General features: G+C 38.1%; 1 protein-coding gene across 10 annotated transcripts in view; it reads left to right on the forward strand.

Moving 5' to 3' along the window:
* TNKS (tankyrase) overlaps positions 1-25,583 on the forward strand; it is a 221,797-nt gene that overhangs the window by 126,281 nt on the left and 69,933 nt on the right. For all 10 annotated transcript variants that reach the window (XR_008913059.1, XM_056803482.1, XM_056803484.1 and 7 more), the window contains 3 exons: positions 21,849-21,943; positions 22,395-22,461; positions 23,061-23,247. Coding sequence is in view for 9 of the 10 variants with exons in the window: in XM_056803482.1 (XP_056659460.1) it covers positions 21,849-21,943; positions 22,395-22,461; positions 23,061-23,247 (349 nt within the window). In the remaining variant the exon portion in view is untranslated. The remainder of the gene's footprint in view (positions 1-21,848; positions 21,944-22,394; positions 22,462-23,060; positions 23,248-25,583) is intronic.

Here is a 25,583-nt window from a genome sequence, read left to right on the forward strand (position 1 = left end):
GCATGAAGAAGGAAATGCATACTTTTTTTAAAACCCTTACCTTCCATCTTAGAATCAAGAACCAGGTATTGGTAGTAAGGGCTAGACAATTGTGGTTAAGTGATTTCCTCAGGGTTACACAGCTAGGAAGTATCTGAGTCCAGATTTGAACCACCCAGCTGCCCCCCCACCCTCCATCCCCCTGGCAAATGCACAGTTGTAAGGGACTTGAGTATATTATCAGGGATCATTTTGATGGAAAGATCAAGGGTATGAAAGAAAGTCAAACTGTGTGTGAGAAAAGGCCAAAAAGGTAGCCAGCTAGTGGAAGATGTTCCTTGCCAGGTTTAGGAATTTGCTTTTTAGTTCATAGGCATGTGCATGATGATTCCTTTTGGCATCTGGATTGGGCAAGAAAACCCCAGAAACAAGACCCGTTTAGAAGCTGATACAGGTCTAAAGGAAGGGATTAATGAGGGTTGACCTCATGTGAAGGGAGAATGGCAGTCTGAGAGAAAAGGATATAGATATTTTGATTTTTCTCAAAGAACTTCCAGCTTGCATTACCTAGATATTTTGGTAGTATAGTGGATAAGCCTTGGTCACTGATTGGAGTTGGCAATACATGGAAGCCTTTGTTACATTTATAGTAGTGCCAGGAACCCGTACTTACTAAGGACCTAGGATGATGACTGTGACTTAATAGTGGCCAGAAATGAGGAAAGGAAATGCATTTTTAAAATTAGAAAACAAAATAAAACGTTTTGTTTTATGTTAAATATATCAGAGTTCCCTAAGCAATTTTTTTTTCATGTTCTCATAATAGCTCAGAGTTGAGATAGCCTCGGGAGATTGTCTAAACTTCATTAAGGCACTACTTATATCCATTTGTAAGTAGAGGTATATGCCAAGTCATATTTATTTCCATGAACTCCTAAGACCAATATTGATTCTCCTTTTTTTAATTCATCTAAGCTCAGCTATAGCTATAAGTATCTTAAATGGACAAACAAGACTACTGTATTAATGAATTAGGACATTCCTTTATGCTTAAAAAATTTTGGACCAGTTCTAACAGGAATTTAGTCGAGTTATTTTCTGTACTTGAGTTTTCCTCGGAAACTTGTGTTAGTGATTAAAATATTATTATAGCTACAAAAGGAAAATGTTAGTCCTTTTAAAAATCTTAACTATAGGTTGCCACAGGAATAGACTGTGTCAGATGGAGGAAGACTTGGAAAAGTGATGATGAAATTCATAATTCATGTGACTTTTGAAAATTTTATTAGCAAAATTGAGTTGCATATATTAATGTATTCATTTTCACTCTAGTGAGAACAATTTACTCAGTCAAAACATTTGTTGGACTTTTTTTTTTTGGCATTCAAAGCCCTTTATGACCTGTCCTTTCCCTTCTAGTCTTCATTCACATTATTTCTCCCAACATTTTGTTTCTTCAGGCCACTAGCCTTGTGTTCCTGTCAGAAGACAATTTATTTTCTCTGGTAGTTGTCCCCTCCCTCCTTAGTTTCCGTTAAGTTCTCTGTTGATCATCTCTAGTTTATCACCATTTACACACACAGTTGTTTGCTTTCCCATTAGACTATGAGCTTCTTGAGAGCCAGGGGGACTCCTTTTTGCACTTTTTTTGTGTCCTTGGCACTTAACACAATCATAAATACTTCCTTACTGACTCTTTTGATGGACCACACAGTGAAGAGGATTGGAAATAAGTCAGCCAGTATTTATTAAGTGCCTACTGTATGCCAGGCAAAATGTTACAAAGACAAACAAGAACCCTTGTCCTTAAGTATTCTTAGGCTATTAAGGAATGCAACATGTCTGTCATAAGTTGATAGTCATAAGATTGAATAAAAAACAAATTGAATTGAGGCAGAAAAGCAGCAGGGGTTCATTTAGAAGGTGGTGATTGAACTGACCTTTGCAGAAAGATGGGAATTTTAAGAGTGGGCAAGAAGGGGATGCAAAAGCAGGAGACAATGTCATATATGAATTGAAGTATCTTGGTGTGAAAAGGAGTGCTAAATCTATTTCCTCTAGAGACAGAGTCAGTGCCACCTGTATGGGCAGAGCAATGAACTACAGCTAGGGCTTCAGGCAGCTGGAGAGCAGAAAGAACTTCATTAATAATTTCTGCATTAGCTATAGATTTTCCAGCTAAGGTTAAAAATCCTCTCTGGAGCCATAGCATCCCGACTTGAGTGACAAATGCCAAAAGCTTATCTAGAATCCATATAAATTGTTGCTTTTTTTATCCTCGGCAATTATATAAGCGTGCTTCAGAGCTATGAGTTCTGCTCCTTGTGTGCTAATATTAGAGGGCAGTGAAGCTGACCACTCAGTGGCAAATTCTGAGACTACAGCAGCTCCAGTGTAGCATATGCCATCCCTCATAAAAGAGGAACCATCAGTAAATAAGATCAGATCTGGCTTGTCTAAAGGAGTGTCCAAGAGATTTTCTCAAGGCTTTTCTGCCATGGACACTAGTGTTTCACAACTGGGTAATGGTTTTCCTAAAGGTGGTAAATCTGGAAGCAAGGTGGCAGGGTTAAGAGTTGTACAGCATTTCAAGGTAATGTTTTCACTATTTAACAAGGTTATTTCATACCTTGTAATTTGCTGATCTGAGAATACCTGTGTTCTATGCCTTAGCAACAATGCTTTGACCTCATATGGGCACATAATAGCGGGCATCCCAATACTAGACTGACAGTTTTTGACACTAGTAAGGCTGTAGCAGCTACTCCTCTAAGACATGGTGGTGCTCCTGATGCTCCTGGGTCCAGTTGGGCAGAATAATAAGCAATTAGGTGCTGAGAAGGTCCCAAAGTCTAAGATAAAACATCTGAAGCTACCCCTCTTCTCTCATGTACATACAAAGTAAATGGCTTGTTTGTAATCTGGGATGCCTAGAGCAGGGGCAGACAGGATAGTCTGTTTTAGATCTGATAGAGCTGACAAGTGTTCTGACTCTAATTTGAGTGGTTCAGGGACCAAATCCCTTGTTAGTGTTATAAGGGGTTTTGTAATTTCCCTATAGCGAGGAATCCATTGCCTACAAAACCCTGTTGCTCCTAAAATTGCTCTCAACTGTTTCTTAGTGGTAGGAGCTCTTAAATTTTGAATATTTTCAATTTGTTTTAGAGAAATATAATGAGCACCCGTAGTCAGGATGAACCCCAAATATTCTACTTCAGGGAGACACCACTGAGTTCTTCAAGATTTTATGTCCTCTTTTGTGCAATTCCAAAAGAAGGTGTTTACTATCTTTCTGACATGTTTCGGCATCTGTTGAAGCCAAGAGTAGGTCATCTACGTATTTGATTAATTTGATATTTTTAAATGTTATATTTGTGTCTTGGCTCAAAATTTGTGCAAGTAAACTCGGACTTTCCACATAACCCTGGGGGAAATTATTCTATGTATCTGGGAGCCCTTCCAGGTGAAAGCAAAAAATATGCCTGGAGTTCTCATGTATGGGTATTGAAAAGAAAGCTAAAGTATGTAGCTGTGCTAGGAATAGAGGAAATAATAGTATTTATGTTGGGGGGGCAGCTGGGTAGCTCAGTGGATTGAGAGCTAGGCCTAGAGACGGGAGGTCCTAGGTTCAAATCTGGCCTCAGATACTTCCTAGTTGTGTGACCCTGGGCAAGTCACTTGACCCCCATTGCCTAGCCCTTACCACTCTTCTGCCTTGGAGCCAATACACAGTACTGACTCCAAGACGGAAGGTAAGAGTTTTAAAAAAATACTATTTATGTTGGAAACTAACGGAGTGTCTCTTTATAACGTGGTTATTCACAACCCTCAGATCCTGTACGAATCTATAGAGGTGCTTGTCATCGAGCCCTCTTTTTGGTTTTTTAACGGGCAGGATGGGCGTGTTGTATTCAAATTTATAAGGGATTATTATTCCCTGTGTAACTAATGAGTTAATTACTGGGGTAATTCCCTCAATTGCCTCTCTTGAGAAGGGATACTGAGGAATGGAAGGAGGTGGGCTAGATTTAGTTTTAATCTGCATAGGAACAGCCCACTTAAGTAAGCCTACATCAGAAGATGTGACCCAGAGAGACTCCTGTATATCCTTAGGTATTTCAAAGGTGGAAGGCTCTTTTGCCTCCTGGCTGTCTGAGAGAATTACAGAGAGTAAATTTAAAGATTCCTCCAGTACTTCTAGTGATAAGGAACCATCTGGGGAGCAAGTTATTGTGGCTCTGAGTTTGCATAGAAGGTCGCTCCCCAGCAAATTTAAAGGGGAGTCAGGCATCAAAAGGAAGGAATGTTGTACTTCTAGGGGTCCTGCAGACCCCATTCTAGGGGGAGGTTTTTTTTTAACTCTTTGGGGGTATTCCTGATACTCCCACTACACTTTGTGAGTCAATTGAATAACAATGTAAATGAGGTATACTCTTTAATACAGACCAGGAAGCTCCAGTGTCTAAAAGACAAACATAATAGGTGTTACTCACCTTTAAGGTAACATGGAGTTCATTAGTATGGGGAGGGGAGGGACAAGGGGTAGTAGGACAGGGTCCAGAAGATCAAAGGTTGTATCCTCTGATTCCTGTGACCCAGCCCCCCACCCCCCCCCCCCCACACACACACCTTCATTGTATTTGGGACGTTCCTTGGGCACCCCCCTGAAGGACATTAGCACCTCAAGTATTTTTTGGATGAGCGCCATTTCTTTCTTTCTTTCTTTTTGACTTTTTAAACATTATTTTATTTGGTTATTTACAAACATTATTCATTGGAAACAATGATCATTATCTTTTCCTCCCCCCCACCCCCTCCCACCACTTCTCCCATAGCCGGTGCACAATTCCACTGGGTTTCACATGTGTTCTTCGTTCGAACCCATTTCCGTGTTGTTGGTATTTGCCCTAGAGTGTTCATTTAGAGTCTCTCCTCAGTCATTTCCTCTCAGCCCCTGTAGTCAAGCAGTTGCTTTTCATTGGTGTTTTTACTCCCACAGTTTATCCTCTGCTTGTGGATAGTGTTTTTTAGATCCCTGCAGATTGTTCAGAGACATTGCATTGTCCCTAGTGGAGGAGTCCTTTACCTTCGATTGTACCACAGTGCATCAGTCTCTGTGTACAATGTTTTCCTGGTTCTGCTCCTTTCGCTCTGCATCACTTCCTGGAGGTTGTTCCAGTCACCATGGAATTCCTCCACCTTATTATTCCTTTTAGCACAATAATATTCCATCACCAATATATACCACAATTTGTTCAGCCATTCCCCAATTAAAGGGCATCCCCTCATTTTCCAGTTTTTGGCCACCACAAAGAGTACAACTATGAATATTCTTGTACAAGTCTTTTTCCTTATTATCTCTTTGGGGTACAAACCCAGCAGTGCTGTGGCTGGATCAAAGGGCAGACAGTCTTTTATCACCCTTTGGGCATAGTTCCAAATTACCCTCCAGAATGGTTGGATCAATTCACAACTCCACCAGCAATGAATTAATGTCCCTACTTTGCCACATCCCCTCCAGCATTCAGTGCTTTCCTCTGCTGTCATGTTAGCCAATCTGCTAGGTGTGATGTGATACCTCAGAGTTGTTTTGATTTGCATCTCTCTGATTATAAGAGGTTTAGAACACTTTTTCATGTGCTTATTAATAGTTTTGATTTCTTTATCTGAAAACTGGCTATTCATGTCCCTTGCCCATTTATCAATTGGAGAATGGCTTGATTTTTTGTACAATTGATTTAGCTCTTTGTAAATTTGAGTAATTATACCTTTGTCAGAAGTTTTTATGAAGATTGTTTCCCAATTTGTTGCTTCCCTTCTGATTTTAGTTATATTGGTTTTGTTTGTACAAAAGCTTTTTAATTTGATATAGTCGAAATTATTTATTTTACATTTTGTGACTTTCTATGTCTTGCTTGGTTTTAAAGTCTTTCTCTTCCCAAAATCTCCTTTCTTTTTTAAGAGGACCAATGGCATCCTGGAATGGTGTCTTGATTCAAATGTGAGCTGGATTTACACGAGGCTGAATTGCACAAAATTGTCAGCCTTACTCTCTTCTAGAGTCATTAAAGTCCAGTGGCAGGACAGGTCAAGACAAACTGGTGATAGCCCAGCATGTAGTGGATTACTGTGGTGTCTTTGATGCTAACCAAGCCTCAAGTGCTCCATAGCACCTACTTCAGCCACCTTCATGACCAGTGGAACAAATTGTTCTAATCCTTCCCATTATCAGAAGATGTTTTCACATGAAGTAGGTCATCCCGTCCCCCCTCCACCACCCCCCCCCCCCTGAATTTTAAAACTACTCCACCCTACTCAGACCATACTTTAGGAGATTTGATTTAGGTATTTCCTGATTTGTAACAATGGAGATACTTGGTCTAAAAGAATCAGGTCTTGGGAACTCTACATTGCCCCACCCTATTTAGTTTAATGAGGTCAGGAATGTCTACCACCATACTCAAGGACTAAGTATCTCAGAAGATGGCATTCAACAGACATATGCAGAAACAGCTGATAGACCCCTGGGCTGTCCTAAGTCAAGCTAAGTGAACTTTGGTACAGATGAGATGCAAGAAAGTGCCGTATAACCATCTATATAGGGCGCGTCACTTCTTCTCTTTGGCCTGGTTCTCTGGAGAGGTGGCTCTGACTGTCAGCATGCTAAGCATTCTAACATCTTGTTGTGATGGCAGCTATTTGTCTGGGTTTTGGCAGTGAGTTTGCCCTTGGGCTAATTCAGGTTCAGGCATCTTGGCTGAGCCCTCTTGGAGTTCAGGCTGATTCCTTCCTCCTTTATTCTCCAAAACCTTACCTTTCTAGAGCCTCTAATCTTCCCCCTGGCACTAGCCAGGCGGGAAAAATTCTACACCTTTTCCCTCTCCTTTCTTAATTTCTTTCCAGTATATTAATTAAATCACCATAAATTTCAGACTGATTTGGGTATTTTTCTTTTATTTGGGATATCCATGGTGACCAAATAATTAATATAGTTTAGGACACAACGCTAAAATTATCCTTTACATCCCCCAATTCATTGATGAATATGAAGCCTATCAGTTATCCTCAACCTGGGTTAGTTAAGCCCATCTCCTGAAATGGCCACTGCATATGCTACAACTTCTTGGATAAGTAGTAATACCTGGGAGGCCTGTAGACTGAAAAGGAGAATGAGCTGCTAGTCTTCTGGGAACACCCATGTAACAGCCTGGTTTGATAATGAGAGATTAAAGCTGGCAGTATAAATGTGGAAGTCATCTGCATTGAGCTGATCATTACATGTTTGGAGCTCCTAAAATAACCAAGACAGACCATTCAGAGTAAGAAAAGAGCCTAAGGAAATATGGCATGGATCAGGAATCCAGCAAAGGAAATGGAACAAGAGTGATCTGACACATAGGAGGAGAGAACCAAGTGCTATAATGTATTATGAAGAAATAGTCACAAATATCCTGTATCTCTTAGATTTACTGTACTTTGTCAATTCTTCTTCCTTGATAGTAAAAAGGGTATCCGGTTCACTAGGGGAAATGTAGCATTTCAGAAATCACTGAAAAACTTTTTGATCATTTTTTTTTCCTGAAGTGCTATCATAACAGAGAAGGTATGGCTGTCCAGGTGGGAAGAAAGGGTCACAAAGTCTTTTCAAGCCACTCTGGAAATTTTTAACTATGGTAATAGGCTTCTAGAGGAAGAAGTTGAATGACATATTGTGCTTCTGAAGTTTTCCAGGTTGGAAACTCTTGCTACCTTTCAGTATTTCTTCTACTGCTGCTTCTTAAGTTGAAGTCATTTGATGTCAACTGAAAAAAATATAGCTTCAGGTATTATTTTAAAGTGAATAAGCTCTCCTTAGAACTGAATTTAACTGGTAGATTTTCTTTTTTTTAACCAGTTTTTGATAACAAAATTTGCTTTTCTCATCCCAGTTAGAATATTGTTGCAAAGTTTTCACTCTTTGCCTTTATTGACAGCTTTTCTCCAGATAGGATCATAGCTCTAGAGCTGGAAGGACTTAAGATTTTGTCTCTTTCAGTAGGCTCAGTGACTTGCCTGAAGTTATACAAATGGTAAAAAACAGAGTCCAGATTCAACCACCAAGTTCACTTTGTTCTGCTAGAAAGCTAAAATTCTATCCAGTATTTGCTTTGACACATAGTGGTATATACGTAGAGGATTTTTTTATTGGGTGATAATTCCAAATGGAAACATAATTTAGGTATTGCTGCTGGCTTGATTTAGAGAACATTGGTTGGTTGAACTCCAGGTCCATGATAGAAAGCCTTGAAAGTGTTTATTTTCTTAGAGGGTACAGTTAGTATTTAGTAAGGAAATGGGGCAAGGAAATTTGGAAACCTAGTATGTAGGACTTAAAGTGCAGTAGATAAATAGGGTTTCTGTTTTGGCATTTCTGTTTATAGAATATTTGGCATTCTTAGAAATTATGGATGTAGTAAATGAATTACTAAAGCTTTTGTTAAATGCCTACTATGTGCCAAGCCCTGTGCTCATCAATGAGGTTATAAACTAAAAAAATTACAGGAGCCATATCCTAATAGGGTATAGACAACCCCAGGAAGGTTTCCACCACATGTCAGATGGAGAGGTCCCCTGGTCTATGGAGGGGCAGCAAAGCATATGTATGATACCTCATACTTTACATGATTTCTTCGTTCACTTACATAATGATATCTGTTTTTAATATTGAACTGTTTGACAAGGCCTAGGACTTTGGTGGCAAGAACTTCCTTTTTTATATCTTTGGAAGCAGTGATTACAGCAGCCATGACCCTGTAGGCACTAGCCAAGCAGCTGCATCTCCCCAGGGGCTGCTTCCCAGGAGGAGGCCTGAGGGCACTGGGCTGGAAGAGCCTTGCTGTTCCCAAGGCTCTTGAATTCATGGTCCTGGGCTATCTCCATCACCATCTGAAGGGAAATGGTTGTCAAGGAGTTTGATTTCCCAGCCACATGCTGCCTCTTGCCTCCCCTCTCAGAGTGTCCAGCCTAATTAGGCTGGTTTGTCTGTCCTACAGGTGGCAGTGGGTAGGCAGTTGATGGGAATGACTGACCCCTTCTCTCCAGAAGGTTCCCTTTTACATGATGGCTTTAAGGGCTGGGCCGGAAACAGGGGCTGGTAGTCTAGGGGAGCATCTCCACTCCCAGGTCTCCAAGTGCCTTTCTTCCTGTTGGTGGCAGTTGGTCAGCAGTTACTGCTGGTGGAGAGAGGAAGGTGAACCCCTTTTCCTCTGCAGTTGTGGCTATGGAGATAGGGAACTGAGCTGGAAACAGATTTATCAACTTTTATTTGCTTCCTTAATATTTTAGGGATATGTGTAACCTTTGAAACCCTTCTCCCATACACTTTATATATAACTGTCCCATCTCATGAAGTACCACCGTCCTTCATATTTATGCAGGCATGTCATCTGTGTGGTATCCTTCACTCTTCATTTTTATTCACCCACACATCTAACCACTTGTCACATTTTGCCTTTTCTGTCTTCAGAGCATCTCTCTCATTTGCTCTTGGTGGAAAACTTTGAATGATGGCATTGTCATCAGTTATCATTGAAATGAGTTCCTTTTTGTAAAATTGTTGTTTATAATGATAAAAATATTAGAAACATTTCTCTTAAAAGATAACTAACAATATTGTGATGACATTATGATAGGATTCTAAACAAACCCATCTCCCCTGAGCAACAATTAAGCGAAACTCCAAATGAATTATTAAAATGAAACAACATTGAACTTCTTCATGACATTAAGGATGTGACACATGGAGGTAAACTCTGAAGCAAGGATTGTCCCAGGAGGTGACTGTGCAGAGAAACTGGGGAACTGTGAGGTAGGGAAAAAGGAGGGACAGATAGGGAAAGAAAGGGAAGGAAAACCAGTCTTTAAAAACTAGAATTGACCAAGTAGGAGCTAATAATCTCACAAGACAGCAAGAATTAATAAAGCAAAGTCAAAAGAATGACAAATTAGAAGGAAACATGAAATATCTCATTGAGAAAAGGACTTACTTGGAAAATAAGTCCAGGAGAGATAATTTGAGAATCATAGGCCTACCTAAAAACCTGGAAATAAACAGGAAACCTTGACATCATACTACAAGAAATTATTGAAAACTGCCCTGATATTGAACAAAATGGCAAAATAGATTTTGAAAGATTTCATAGATTACCCTCTACATTAAATCCTGAAAAGACAACCGCCAGGAATGTAGTTGCCAAATTCAAGAGCTTCCAAGGCAAAGAGAAAATATTTCAAGAAGGGAGAAAGAGACAATCCAGATATCAAGGAACATCAATCAGGATTACACAGAACCTGGCAGCCTCCACACTAAAGGACTTCAAAGCTTAGAATATGATATTCAGAAAGGCAAGAGAAATGGGCCTATTACCACAAATCACTTACCCATCAAAACTGACTATCTACTTCCAGTGAAAAGTATGGGCATTCAACAAAATAGAATATTTCTAACTATTTGTGAAGAAAAGACCAGAAATAAGTGGAAAATTTTACATTCAAATACAAAACTCAAGAGAAACATGAAAAGGTAAACAAGAAAGAAAGGGGGAAATTTTTAAGGGCTTCAATAAGGTAAAATTGTTTATACTCCTATATGGAAAAATATTTGTAACACTCAAAAACTATATTCACAATCATAGTAGTCAGAAGAATTATTCATAGGTAGTGGTTGGGGTGTTAATTGTTTTAAGATGATATGTTAAAAAAGGGTGGGGATAGAAGATGACACCAAAAAAAATTGAAGGAATAAGAAAAATAGGATAGATTATATACTACATAAAGAGGCACATGAGGGGGAGGGGAAGAATACTAGTATAAGAAGGAGAAGAGAGTACTAATGGGTAATACTTAAACTTTACTCTCAGTGGAATCAACTCTGAGAGGGAAGAACATCTAGATCCATTGGAGTATCGAATTCTATCTTACTGTACAGGAAAGTTGAGAGGGGAAAACGGGGGGGGGGGATTGGGACGGGGAGTACCAAAAGGGAGAGAAAGAGGGAGAAAGAGAATTTAATAGACCCTAAAGAAAAATAACAGGGGAAGGGAAGTTAAGCAAGCGTGGGGATTAGGGGGACTGATTAAAAGCAAGACGCTTGTGTAGAAGGAAATAGCAAAAGAGGAAAGGGCAGGACTAGGAGAGGAAATAAAAATGTTGGGAATACACAGTTGGTAATCATAACTCTGAATGTAAATGGAATGAACTCACCCATAAAATGTAAGCAAATAGCAGAGTGGATCAGAAGCCAAAATCGTACCATATATTGTCTACAAGAAACAAACATGAGACAGATATGCACACACACAGGGTAAAGTTAAAAGGTTGGAGCAAAATCTATTGGGCATCAACTGAGAAAAAAAAGGCAGGACTTGTAAGCATGATATCTGATAAAACCAAAATAAATGTAGATCTCATTAAAAGAGATAGGGAAGGTAATTACATCCTGATTAAAGGCAGTATCGATGATGAGGAAATATCAGTACTCAACATGTATGCACCAAATGGCATATTATTCAGATTTTTAAAGCAGAAACTAGTGGTGCTTAAGGAGGAAATGGATAGCAAAACTATACTAGTGAGAGACCTGATCCTTCCTCTATCAGATCTAGATAAATCAAACCAAAAAATAAATAAGAAGAGGTAAGAGATGTGAATGAAATCTTAGAAAAATTAGAGTTAATAAATATATGGAGAAAAATAAATAGGGACGAAAGGGAATGCACCTTTTCAGCAGCTCATGGTATATTCACAAAGATTGACTATGTACTAGGGCATAAAAACATGGTAAACAAATGCAAAAAACCAGAAGTAACAAATGCAACCTTTTCAGATAATAATGCAGTAAAATAATCATTAGTATGGGTACATGAAGCAAATAAAAAATTAATTGGGAATTAAATAATATGATTCTCCAAAATTGGTTAGTTGAAGAAAAAATCATAGAAACAATAATTTCATTGAAAAAAATGGCAATGATGAGACATCCTGTTAAAATCTGTGGGATACAGCTGAATCAGTATTGGAGAGGTGGGGGATTTATATTCGTGAGGGCATATATTAACAAATCAGAGAGGGAAGGGGTCAATGAATTGGGCATGCAAATTAAAATATTGGAAAGAGAACAAATTAAAAATCCCCAGATAAAAACTAAATTGAAATTGTAAAAATTAAAGGAGAAATTAATAAAATTAAAAGTGAAAATACTATTGAATTAATAAGACTAGAAGGTGGTACTTTGAAAAAAAAAACAAAATAGATAAAGTACTGGTTAATCTAAAAAAAAGGAAAGAAGAAAACCAAATTAACAAAGACAAAAAGGGTGACCTCACCTAACGAAGAGGAAAATAAGGTAATTAAGAACTCTTTGGCCCAATTATATGGTAATAAATTTGTTAATCTAGGTGATATGGATGAATATTTACAAAAATATAAATATACTAGATTAACAGAAGAAGAAATAGAAAACCTAAATAACCCCATATCAGAAAAAGAAATTGAACAAGCCATCAAACAACTCCTTATGAAAAAAATTCCCCTGGGCCAGATGGATTCACAAGTGAATGCTATCAAACATTTAAAGAACAACTCACCCCAATATTATACAAACTATTTGATATAGTAAATAAAGAAGTTCTACCAAATTCCTTTTATTATACAAATATTATACTGATTCCAAAGCCAGATAGGTCAAAAACAGAAAGAAAACTATAGACCAGTCTCCTTAATGAACATAGAAGCAAAAATCTTAAATAGAATACCAATAGAAAGACAACTAGCAAGTGATCACAAGGGTTATTCACTATGATCAGCTGGGATTTATACCAGGAATGCAAGGATGGTTTGATAGTAGAAAAACCATCCACATAATTGACTTTATCAACAAGCAAACCAACAGAAATCAAATGATTATCTTAATACATGGAGAAAAACCTTTGACAAAATACAACACTCATTCCTATTGAAAACACTAGAAAATATAGATATGGAAGGGCCCTTCCTCAAAATAATGAACGGTATTATCTGCAATAGGGATAAACTAGAAATCTTCCCAATAAGGTCAGGAATGAAACAAGGATGCCCAGTAGTAGTAGTCGTCATCATCGTCATCTCTCGGTAACCGAGGATGACGATTGTCTTTGTGCGCTTTCATCTGTGATGCAGATGAGTGTGCACAAAAAACACTTGTACGTGAAGGAGATTTAAGTGGAAAAGTCAATGCACAGGGACAGTCCCACTCTCTCGGCATTGGAAGCCTGGGTCCAGTGGCACGAAAAGTCGTTACACCTGGAGACTTCCTCAGCTGCATTGGATGGACGTGTTGTCTTTTGTGCTCCAACATGCCCTAAGCACTCCACAGTGCTTTGCTCCATCGCCATCTCAGCCGTTGAACCTTTTTACAGTCTTCACATGCTGGGTGAGCAAAGCCTTAGTTCACCAGGGGTGTATGACCCGATGGCTATCCTCACAAGGTTTAGCCGGCCTGTCGAAGCTGTTGCCCGGGATATGGCCGTTGCCTCATGCTAGCAGCTACTGGGAGCCACAAGTTTTGAAAAGCACTGTACATTTATTCTCATTTGAGCCTGATAATGTGTGTGTGTGTGTGTGTGTGTGTGTGTGTGTGTGTGTGTGTGTGTGTGTGTGTGTGTGTGTAAAGTAGCTTCTGTTATTAATCCCACTCTACAGATGAGGAAGCTCAGACTGAGAAAGGTTATGTGATACACAGCTAAGTGTCTCAGTCAGAATTTGAACTCAAGTTTTCTTACAAATTCACTCTTTCCACCTTACACCTGTCTTGTTGTCCCCATATAGTGCCTTATTACATAGAGAATACTTAAATCATGACTTGTTGATTTCATTCTTGAATGCGATCCAGTTGCATAGATAATTGTTTACAGGACTCCTATAGTGACTCTATCCTCTCATGAAAGAGAAATTCCTTGGGCTGAGAAATAAGCTTCAAATTATAATCTCACCTCTGCTCCGTGTAGCCTGGTTTTAATTGCTTGACTTACTTGTCATTGGAATCTCGGGAGATAAGCCTGGGATGGCTGGGAATGGGCAATAAATTCTGGGCTGGTGAGGAATGCAAAACCCTAGGGCCCTTGAGAATTCCCTGTTGGAAGCATTACCTAATCATTTTAGATTTCAGAAATCACCGGAAGTCGCCTCTTTTTTCCCTTTATTTTGTTATGATCTGTTCCTCTCCTAAATAACATGAAAATTTCTCAGTATTTGGCTTAAAAACAATATATTAGGTGAAATAAGAAATAGGAAATGGAAGTCTACTCTTTGATAGATGTTTCTGGGATTTCCCTTGTAATGAGTTGCTGAACATGTAGATTTTGTTGCACTTTGACTTGGTAATAATCAATTTTCTTAAAAATTAGTAACTTGATTCCCTTTTCTCCCTGTGGTATGAGATAGCAGGTATCTCATGACATGACTGACTTGGGTTTCAATTTAATGGTCTGGAGACCAGCTGCTTTGTAAAGTGTACTTCAAAAGTCCTACATGTAACTCAATTGACTCAAACTAGTGAGTGAAAGAAGCATTTAGGATTAGAGCTTTACATTCTTTGATCTCCCTTAGGCCAATCTATCTTCAAAATGGAGACACTCGGGAACTATATAACTTTCCCAAGACTACACAATTAGTAAGTCAGGATTTGAATTCAGGTCTCCTTACCACAAAGCTCTGTCTTATTCCAGCTCAGATCTGAAAACAGGATACTTTGTATCACAAAGGGGAAAGGGGATATCACTGCCGCTTATGTTAAAAAAAAATTAGACTGGTGCCAAGACTAGGTTTCACCAATATGCCTACTCAGCACAGAGGTCAACATAAATTGTACACTCACTATATGGTGTAACGTCGGTAATGCACAACTGTTGATATGGAGTGCTTTGAACATTTAAAGGGTTCCTTTGGTGAGTAGAATCTTGTTTTATCCTCACTATAATGTGTGTGAGAGATAAATAGAATTGGGGTCATCTTTGTTTCACATTTGAGGAAATTGAGCCACAGATTAAGTAGAATTCATAAGGCTTCATCAGAAGTTACACTAAAGGGACTAAGTATAAACACAACATTTCCTGGTTTGCTGCTGCTTCATTTTTTTCCCCCATGATATCTTAGTAATTATGAACCATTCAGCATTATGGTTTAAGCTTGCAGACTAGAGCGATGGAAAGGAAGGAGTTTCACATTCTGTCTGGGAAGTGCTATTTTATAAATGATTACATGCAGTATTTTAGTAATTCTTTTGTTTTGACCTTGAGTGTTTGAAGAAAATATATTTGAAAGACTGTCAGAGCCCAGAACATGAGATGGGAAATCTGGAAGGAATAACCTTGAGAAATGAGCAGAAATATATCTTCTATCACAGTAATTAAACTTTATGTAAGTAAATTAGTCAAGGTGGACTGATTGCTGTGGATGCAAAGAAGCTTTAATTAAAAACTATCCAATAGGTTTTATAAAAGCGTTGAAGAGAGGTTTGATCATTTTAATTATCCTGCTCAATTTAAGCAGTGAACCCTTTAATAATCTTATTCCAGTTTTACTGGTGACAGAAATTAGCTTAGATGGAAACTCTTTTCCTATTCAACCTGTATTGAATCTGATACAAATACTGAACATCGAATAATGGTGAGGTGTTTCTATGCCCTATAGTAAATTGGTTTTGAGAGTTTGCTAGTCAGCTCCTCAACAATGTTAATACTGGATATCATCCTTCGCTTTATCAGTACCCAATCCTCTGTGACTAGGCCTTGGGGACCTCCCCATTCCCACCACTCTTCTCCCTCTAGAATTCCTGATGCTTCTATTTGTTTTTTTATATTTGAATTAATTTATTTAATCAATTTGGAACATTATTCCTTGGTTACAATAATTACATTATTTCCCTCTCTCCCGTACACCTACCCTTCCCGCAGCCGACGTGCAATTTCACTGGGTATTACTTGTGTCCTTGATCAGAACCTATTTCCATGTTGTTGGTATTTGCACTAGGATGTTCATCTAGAGTACATCCCCAATCATATTCCCTCGACCCATGTATTCAAGCAGTTGTTTTTCTTCGGTGTTTCTACTCCCACGGTTTTTCTTCTGATAGTGGTTTTTCTCATAGATTCCTCCAAGTTGTTCAGGATCACTACATTGCCACTAACGGAGAAGTCCATTACATTTGATTGTACCACAGTGTATAATGTGTATATACCTCTGTGTACAATGTTCTCCTGGTTGTGCTCCTCTTACTCTAAATCAATTCCTGGAGGTTGTTCCAGTTCCCATGGAATTCCTCCACTTTATTATTCCTTTGAGCACAATAGTATTCCATCACCAACATATACCACAATTTCTTTAGCCATTCCCCAATTGAAGGGCAGCCCCTCATTTTCCAATTTTTTGCCACCACAAAGAGCGCAGCTATGAATATTTTTGAACATGTCTTTTTCCTTATTATCTCTTTGGGGTACAAACCTAGCAGTGCTATGGCTGGATCAAAGGGCAAATGTAGCGCCCTTTGGGCATAGTTCCAAATTGCCCTCCAGAATGGTTGGATCAATTCACAACTCCACCAGCAATGAATTAATGTCCCAATTTTACCACATCCCCTCCAGCATTCATTATTTTCCATTACTGTCATGTTAGCCAATCTGCTAGGTATGAGGTGATACCTCAGAGTTGTTTTGATTTGAATCTCTGATTATACGAGATTTAGAGCACTTTTTCATGTGCTTATTAATAGTTTTGATTTCTTTATACGAAAACTACCTATTTTTTATCTTGCCCCATTTATCAATTGGAGAATGGCTTGATATTTTTGTACAATTGGTTTAGTTCTTTATAACTTTGAGTAATTAGACCTTTGTCAGAGGTTTTTGTTATGAAGATTGTTTCCCAATTTGTTGCTTTTCTTCTAATTTTGGATGCATTCATTTTGTTTGTACAAAACCTTTTTAATTTGATGTAATCAAAATTATTGATTTTACATTTTGTGATTTTTTTTTCTAGCTCTTGCTTGGTTTTAAAGTCTTTCCTTTCCCAAAGATCTGACATGTATACTATTCTGTATTCACCTAATTTGCTTATAGTTTCCTTCTTTATATTCTGGTCATTCACTAATTCTGAGTTTATCTTGGTATAGAGTGTGAGATGTCGATCCAAACCTAATCTCTCCCGTACTGTCTTCCAATTTTCCCAGCAGTTTTTATCAAATAGTGGATTTTTGTCCCAAAAGCTGGGGTCTTTGGGTTTGTCATAAACTGTCTTGCTGAGGTCAATTACCCCAAGTCTATTCCACTGGTCCTCCTTTCTGTCTCTTAGCCAGTACCAAATTGTTTTGATGACCACTGCTTTATAGTATAGTTTGAGATCTGGGACTGCAATTCCTCCTTCCTTTGCATTTTTTTCCCCATGATTTCCCTGGATATCCTTGATCTTTTGTTCTTTCAAATGAACTTTGTTATGGTTTTTCTAATTCAGTAAAAAAGCTTTTTGGAAGTTCAGTGGGTATAGCACTAAATAAGTAAATTCATTTGGGTAGGATTGTAATTTTTATTATGTTAGCTCGTCCTACCAATGAGCAATCAATTGTTTTTCCAATTGTTTTTCTAATTGTTTAGATCTAGTTTTAATTGTGTGGAGAGTGTTTTGTAATTGTGTTCATATATAGTTCCTGTGTATTTTATATTGTCTAGGGTGATTTTAAATGGAATTTCTCTTTCTAAGTCTTGCTGCTGAGATGTGTTGGAGATATATAGAAATGCTGATGACTTATGTGGGTTTATTTTGTATCCTGCAACTTTGCTAAAGTTGTTGATTATTTCCACTAGCTATTTGATTGATTCTCTAGGACTCTTTAAGTAGACCATCATATCATCTGCAAAGAGTGATAGCTTGGTCTCCTCATTGCCTATTTTAATGCCTTCCCTTTTTTTTTCTCTAATCGCTACACCTAGTGTTTCTAGTACAATGTTAAATAATCGAGATGATAATGGGCATCCTTGTTTCACTCCTGATCTTATTGGAAAGGCTTCTAGTTTATCCCCATGGCAGATGATGTTTGCTTATGGTTTTAGATATATGCTGTTTATTATTTTTAGGGAAAGCCCTTCTATTCCTGTACTTTCTAGTGTTTTCAATAGTAATTGGTATTGTATTTTGTCAAAGGCTTTTTCTGCATCTCTTGAGATAATCATGTGTTTGGTTTTTTTTGTTTGTTTGTTTGCTTGTTAATATGGTCAATTATGTGGATGGTTTTCCTAATATTGAACCATCCTTGCATTCCTGGTATGAATCCTACCTGGTCATAGTGAATAACCCTTGTGATGACTTGCTGGAGTCTTTTTGCTAGTATTCTATTTAGGATTTTTGTATCTATATTCATTAATGAGATTGGTCTATAGTTTTCTCTCTGTTTTTGATCTGCCTGGCTTTGGAATCAGTACCATATTTGTGTCGTAAAATGAATTTGATAGAACTCCCTCTTTGCTTATTCTGTCAAATAGTTTGTATAATATTGGGATTAGTTGTTCTTTGAATGTTTGATAGAATTCATTTGTGAATCCATCAGGCCCTGGGGGGGTTTTTTTAGATGGCTTTGATGGCTTGCTCAATTTCTTTTTCTGATATGGGGTTGTTTAGGTAATTTATTTCTTCCTCTGTTAGTCTAGGTAATTTATATTTTTGTAAATATTCATCCATATCACCTAGATTGCCATATAGTTGGGCATAATAGTTTTTAATGATTGCCTTAATTAGAGGTGAGGTCTCTTTTCATCTTGGATACTGTCGATTTGGTTTTCTTAATTAGATTGACCAGTACTTTGACTATTTTATTTGTCTTTTCAAAGTACCCGCTTCTAGTCTTATTTATTAAATCAATAGTTCTTTGACTTTCAATTTTATTAATTTCTCCTTTGATTTTTAGGATCTCTAATTTAGTCTTCATCTGAGGATTTTTAATTTGTTCACTTTCTAGTTTTTTAATTTGCATGCCCAATTCATTGACCTCTCCCCTCTCTAGTTTGTTAATATATGAAATCAAGGATATAAATTTCCCCCTGAATACTGCTTTGGCTGCATCCCATTGGTTTTGAAAGGATATCTCATCATTGTCATTTTCTTCAATGAAATTATTAATTGTTTCTATGATTTATTCTTTAACCGGTTTTGGAGAATCATATTACTTAATTTCCAATTAATTTTTGATTTACCTCTCCATGTACCCTTACTAATTATTATTTTCATTGCATTGTGATCTGAGAAGTGTGACTGTGAAAATATGGGTTCAAGACTTTGAATTGCCAAAACTGTAACGATAATTTTAGTGTCTTGAATTAAATCAAAAATAAGTGGTTGCCATGGGGAAAATTCCCAAATATGAAATAACCCAAGTCAGCTAGGTTTTATGGAGATTTTAATTAATATAAATCAAGGAATTAAGGAAAAGGAAAGAGACAGAGTAAGAGGAAACAGTAGGAAAAGGCTAGGGCCTAGCCTAGGCCTTTCTCTTTAAGAGAGAAACTAAGTCAATCTTTAATCACTCACCACAATATCTTTTCAAGCCAAACTCTAGTGTTCAGAGACCCAGCAGCATCTTCTGACTCCTGACCTCCAATTCAGCTACCAAAGCTGAACTAAATCAAACTACCTTGAACTGGTTCAGACAGCTCCTTTTAAAGAGAAATTTCTCTTGTGTCACCTTCCCTAAATTTTCGCGTTTACCAATCACAGTAGACGCTTTTCCTAGGACAGCCCATTCTTATTTTTTAGTTCTCACCTTTTCTGAGTAGATTATATCTTCTGAGTACTTCATACCTCTTTGTTAAGCTTGCCCCTTGCAAGATGCCTGACCTTTTAGTGATTAATTTGACCACCATAGGGATTTAGCACCCTTTTGTATTAGATCTAAAAATAGACCTAGCTTAAGGTTTTGGCCTCACTATAAGTATGAGTTAAGTACTTTTTCATTGTTCAATAAGGAGTTTACAACTTTATTTTCCCCTAAAGTATGCCTAAGTATGGGTGGAGTAATTTTAAAGTTCCCAATACATTCCTGATCAAGTACCTCCATTGTTTAAATTGGGAATAACCTTAACCATAACCTTAAGATAATGTTCCAAGGTAGAGTCTGAGAAATTTTAAGATTCACCAAAGGTTGCATTTATTATTTCTGCTCTTTTGCACTTGTTTGCAATGTTTTTATGCCCTAATACATGGTCAATTTTTGTGAATATACCATGTGCTGCTGAAAAAAAGGTGTATTCTGTTTCATTCCTATTTCTGATGCTTCTATTTAAGCACCCCTCACTCAGGTGTGTGGCTGTAGATTTGAGTGACCTTTCCATACTTTGTTTTTGAGAATATGTCATATAATAAAGTAGTCTAAGAAGATGATGCAGGTGCTGGAACTTGAACAATGAGTACTATTTTAGCAGGAGGTAAAAGGACCTTTTAGAAGAGGGAAGAACATGATCAGAAGCCTAGTCTATTTTTGGAGCAAGAAGACCTAACTAGAGAATTCATTGAGAGAGAGTAGGAAATAGTGTTAAATAGAAAGAGTAGATGGACCAATTATAGAATGCCTTTAACAATAACAAGAAGAAGACATTTATAGAGAGCTTTAAGATCTGCAAAGCAATTTATAAATATGTCATTTCATCCTCCCAAAAAGCCTGAAAGGCTTGTGCTGTTGTTCTCTCCGTTTTACATTGAGGAGACTGAGCCAAACAAAGGTTATGTGACTTGCCCAGGGTCATATATATATATAGCTCTGAACTGTCTGTGACCAGATTTGAACTAGGCCTGATACTCAATCCACTATTCCATATAGCTAGCTGCCTCATCTTGAAAGCCAAGGAGAGGAATTTAGACTGGATGTGTTAGGCCATTTTGTTCCAGAAGTTGAAACAATCTATAAATCACAGATATCGAGTGGGAAGGGACCTTGAAGGCCACCCAGTTTGACATCTTCATTTTACAGTTGAAGTAACTGAGGCAAAACATTTGTGTCATATCTCAAATCCTACAGGTCTATAGAGTCAAGTGGGTTTGAGCCCAGGTTGTCTAACTCTAGATACCCCTTGTCACTAACTAGAACTTAATCCTGAATGAGCCCTTCAGAGAGCTGTAGTGATGTTGTAAGTAAAGGGCACTTCCACACAGGGAACTTCCCGGGTAGCAAGAAAAACACTACTGCCCCTGCAAGGTCATATTCTTCCTCAGGCTGTGAGTACAGATTCTCTTAGTGAACTAGGCTACTCGTACCCAGCAAACAGGGATCCTCTCTAAGAGGGAAGAGAGTTTGTTCCTTTCAGTTAACATGATTCAGCCCAGTCATTCAATCTGCAAGTGTAATTGAGGCCTCAAGATAAAGCCTCAAAACTTCCTTTAGAGCAGTCAGACATTGTTGAAAATAAAGCTTTGGGGCAGCTAGTTGGCTCTGTGGATAAAGATTGAAGTCCTAGGTTCAAATGTGACCTCAGACACTTACTGTGTGATGCTGGAAAGTCACTTAATCCAATTTTTCTGCATTGGCACCAATAACTTAGTATTGATTCAAAGACAGAAGATAAGTGAAGAAAGACCTTTGAGACAGCTTTGGTATTGTGTCAAATTAGACCTGAGCCTGAAGGGAAGACTCAAAGGCTTCCTGCCTCCAGCATTTCGCACCATCCAAAAGAAAATCAGAGCTCCTACAATGTTTCTTCAAAATGTTTGTATCTCAGCAGACTGACCATCTCATTCTTTGTCTGATGGTTTACCAGGTGAGCCTGAGTAGTTACTTACTCTGCTAGTAAGGAAATCCTATTTGTTTCTTCTTTTCCCAGTCTACTCCTTTACACCTGGCTGCAGGCTACAATCGCGTGCGGATAGTGCAGCTTCTTCTTCAGCATGGAGCTGATGTTCACGCCAAAGACAAAGGGTATGTGACTCCAAGGCTTACCAATCCAGGAGGCCTTAAGCAAGGGTTGCACTAACCTGTTTGGGTGCTGTTTTATGTTATTCCACCCACAGACTTGGGAGGGAGGAAACTCTCTGGGCTGGCTACTTCTCCCCTAGTCCCAAGCCATAGGCTGCAAGGAATGCTTATGATGTGTCAGGCTCTGTGTGGAGCAGCAGTGAAAGTGCCATGGGCACTAAAGCCAAAAAAGTCAGAACTTTTTAAAGGGAAACTCCTTTTTGTCAAGTACTTCACTGGGAAATCAGGTTGAATGGAATCAATAGGGCCTCTTTGGAGCAAATACCATACATAACAGGCAGGATCATTGTGTTTATGTTCTGAAATTAAATTGGGTCCTGTTACTTTTATTTTCTGGGATTTCTGCAAGTTTCTTCTGGTCCCTTAATTCTTATCATTTGCTTTCTTTACTCAGTGGACTTGTACCTCTGCATAATGCATGTTCATATGGACATTATGAAGTCACTGAATTGCTTTTAAAGGTAAGAGTAGAACTGATTGTACCTCAGAATTTGAATAAGGTTTAAGAAAACAATCTATATTGCACTTATTATGCCCATATATTTTGCCTAGAAACTCTTAATAGAAACTTTTGAAGTTCTGACCATCATGGTATGTTTTAAATCATCACCTCAAATTATTGTGTGCTTTTTAAGTCTCTGGACAAAGCTATGGAAGCCTTTTGATAGCATTAAACAAAATGACTTATTTTTCTCTTCTTCTGCCCTTGCCCTCCATCGGGGAAAAGAAAAAGGAAAGAAAAACAAAACCCTAATAACAAATTTGTAGCATTAGGCAGAACACATTCCTGCATTGGTCATGTCCCAGTATCTTTGTCTCCTCCTTGTGCCCACCACTTTGTTGGGAGGGTTGGTAGCATACTTTATCATTGCAGTTGTGGTTGGTCATTGCATTGATCAGAGTTTTGACTTTGTCTTCCCTGTGTTATCATAAATTGTATATAAACTGTTCTCATGGTGGTTAACATTTTGGAACTGTATTGCAAGCTTGTCATTTTCAGAGAAGCAAATGGGTGTCCCTCAGCTGCTTACTAACCTACAGCACTCTTCCCTTTTCTTAGCATGGCGCTTGTGTGAACGCTATGGATCTCTGGCAGTTCACCCCACTCCATGAGGCTGCCTCCAAGAACCGGGTAGAAGTTTGTTCTTTGCTGCTGAGTCATGGAGCTGATCCTACCTTGGTCAACTGTCATGGCAAGAGTGCTGTGGACATGGCTCCTACTCCTGAGCTGCGGGAGAGGCTGACATGTACGTAATTTGGGCCTCCGTCCGTGTTGGCTCTTGTCACCTCACATCCCTATTATCTCACTTCTTAACTCCCACTCTAGTCTCAAGCTCTCAGTCAATATTTTGTTCATGCTTTATTATTACCACTTACCTGAAGCAAGTTTATGATGAGCACCTCTGAGAAGGGGACATTTGGAATCCACATATTCAAGGCTTGATTTTGCACAGGTTTTTGGACCCTGAACTGTTGATTTCTAGGGAGATTCAGGTCACTTTTAATCTTAACCATTTGTCTTTTGGGGTATGTTAGTGTGGCTAATAGGCTGTCTTCATCAGCCAGTATTTACTGAAGACTTGTCTATGCACATTTCAGCCCAGCATTCATGAAGCAAAATATAAGTGGAATGAGAGATAGCCATTCAGATCATACTGATTGAGTGAATTTATGTGGTGACATTTTTAAGGTGCATAATATTCATGAGGAGGGTCCTAAATACCATCAATCTTTCTCATGCTACAAATATAACACTATTAGTAATCACAACTGTGAATATGAACAAGATGAACTTACCCACAAAACAGAAGAGGACAGTAGAATGAATTAAAAGCCAGAATCCCACAGTATGCTGTCTACGAGAAACACACATGAAGCAGGGAGGCACACAAAGAGTAAGGTTAAAGGGCTAGAACAGAATATATTAAGCTTCAGCTAAAGTTTAAAAAGCAGAAGTAGCAGTTACGATCTCAGATAAAGCAAGTGAAAATTGATCTTAAGAAATGCATAATAGACAGTGAAGTAATAAAACTTAGCACTAGTTTTAGGGTTTTTTAAATTTTAAAATATTTTCCCATGTTTACATTATTAATTTTCTTTCCCTCTCCTCTACCCTCCCCCCTCCCAGAGCCAACAAGCAATTCCACTGGGTTGTATAAATGTTATCACTTGACACCTACTTCCATATTATTCATTTTTACTATAGAGCAAAATTTTAAAGCCTAAACCCCAAATCACATACCCATATATACATGTGATAAGTGATGTCATATGTTTTGCTTTTACATTTTTACTCTCATAGTTCTTTCTCTCAATGTGGTTAGCATTCTTTCCCATAAGTCCTTCAGGAGTGTCCTGGCTTGTGGCACTGCTACTAATAGAAAAGTCCATTACATTGGGTTTTTCCACAATGTTTTACTTTCTGTACACAGTGTTCTTCTGGTTCTGCTCATTTCACTCTGCATCAGTTCATTGAGATTCTCCCAGTTCATATAGAAAGCCTCCAGATCATCAATCCTTACATTACAATAGTATTCCATCACCTTCATATACCACAATTTGTTCATCCATTTCCCAATTGATGGAAACCCCTTATTTTCCAATTTTTTTTTGCCACCACACAGAGTGTGGTTATGAATATTTTTCTACAAGTATTTTTCCTTATTATCTCTTATGGTGTACAAACCTAGCAGTGCTATGGCTAGATGAAAGAAAGGGTAGGCATTCTTTTAAAGCCCATTGGACATAGTTCCAAATTGCCTTCCAGAATGGTTGGATCTGTTTAGAGCTCTACAAGCAATGCATTAATGTCCCAATTTTGCCACATTCCCTCCAACATTTATTACTTTCCTTTGCTGTCATGTTAGCCAATCTGCTAGATGCGAGATGGTACCTCAGTATTGTTTTGATTTGCATTTCTCTAATTATGAGATATTTAGAACACTTTTTCATGTTAACACTAGTTTTAGATTCCCTTTCCCACTCTTCCCCTCCCTATATTCTCTATATTATGTGATATATGATATGTTATGCTGGTCTAAGTCAGGTATACTCATCCTGAAGGGCTACAGATTCCAAGGAATAGGTTTCTGGGGCTTTATGTCCTTGGATAGAAAAAAAAAACAAAAATTACAACTTTGTTTTTACATTTGTTTTGCTTTAATTAACTCCTTCCTGAAATGTGGCAGTTCTGTCACTTATGAATTGGGTCCATGAAGTTCACCAGACCGACAAAGAGGCCAGAGGCACAAAAAGTAGGTCTCTTAACCCCCTCTGACCCCAATTTTTGCCACATGCTCTTCAATTTTCTTTGTCAAAGAGGGAGTTCCTTCCCAGGTGATTTTAAGTAATTGGGCTATTTCTGATCTCTCCTTGTTCAGCCAGGTTAATTGATCAGTTTAATTAACTGATCTATTTTTTTTAACCAATACATAGAGTTCTAACAGTTACTTTGGTATTGTGGTCTAGAGTTAGCCCCCTTTTGCTCCTACTCTTTCCTGCTAAATAATCTTAACTTTTTGTTCCTTCACATGAACTTTTTGTTAACTGTTTTTTCTAGCTTTGTAAAGTATTTCTTGGGTAG

Source organism: Monodelphis domestica, chromosome 6 (genome assembly GCF_027887165.1).
Source record: "Monodelphis domestica isolate mMonDom1 chromosome 6, mMonDom1.pri, whole genome shotgun sequence".
NCBI classification, from domain to species: domain Eukaryota; kingdom Metazoa; phylum Chordata; class Mammalia; order Didelphimorphia; family Didelphidae; genus Monodelphis; species Monodelphis domestica.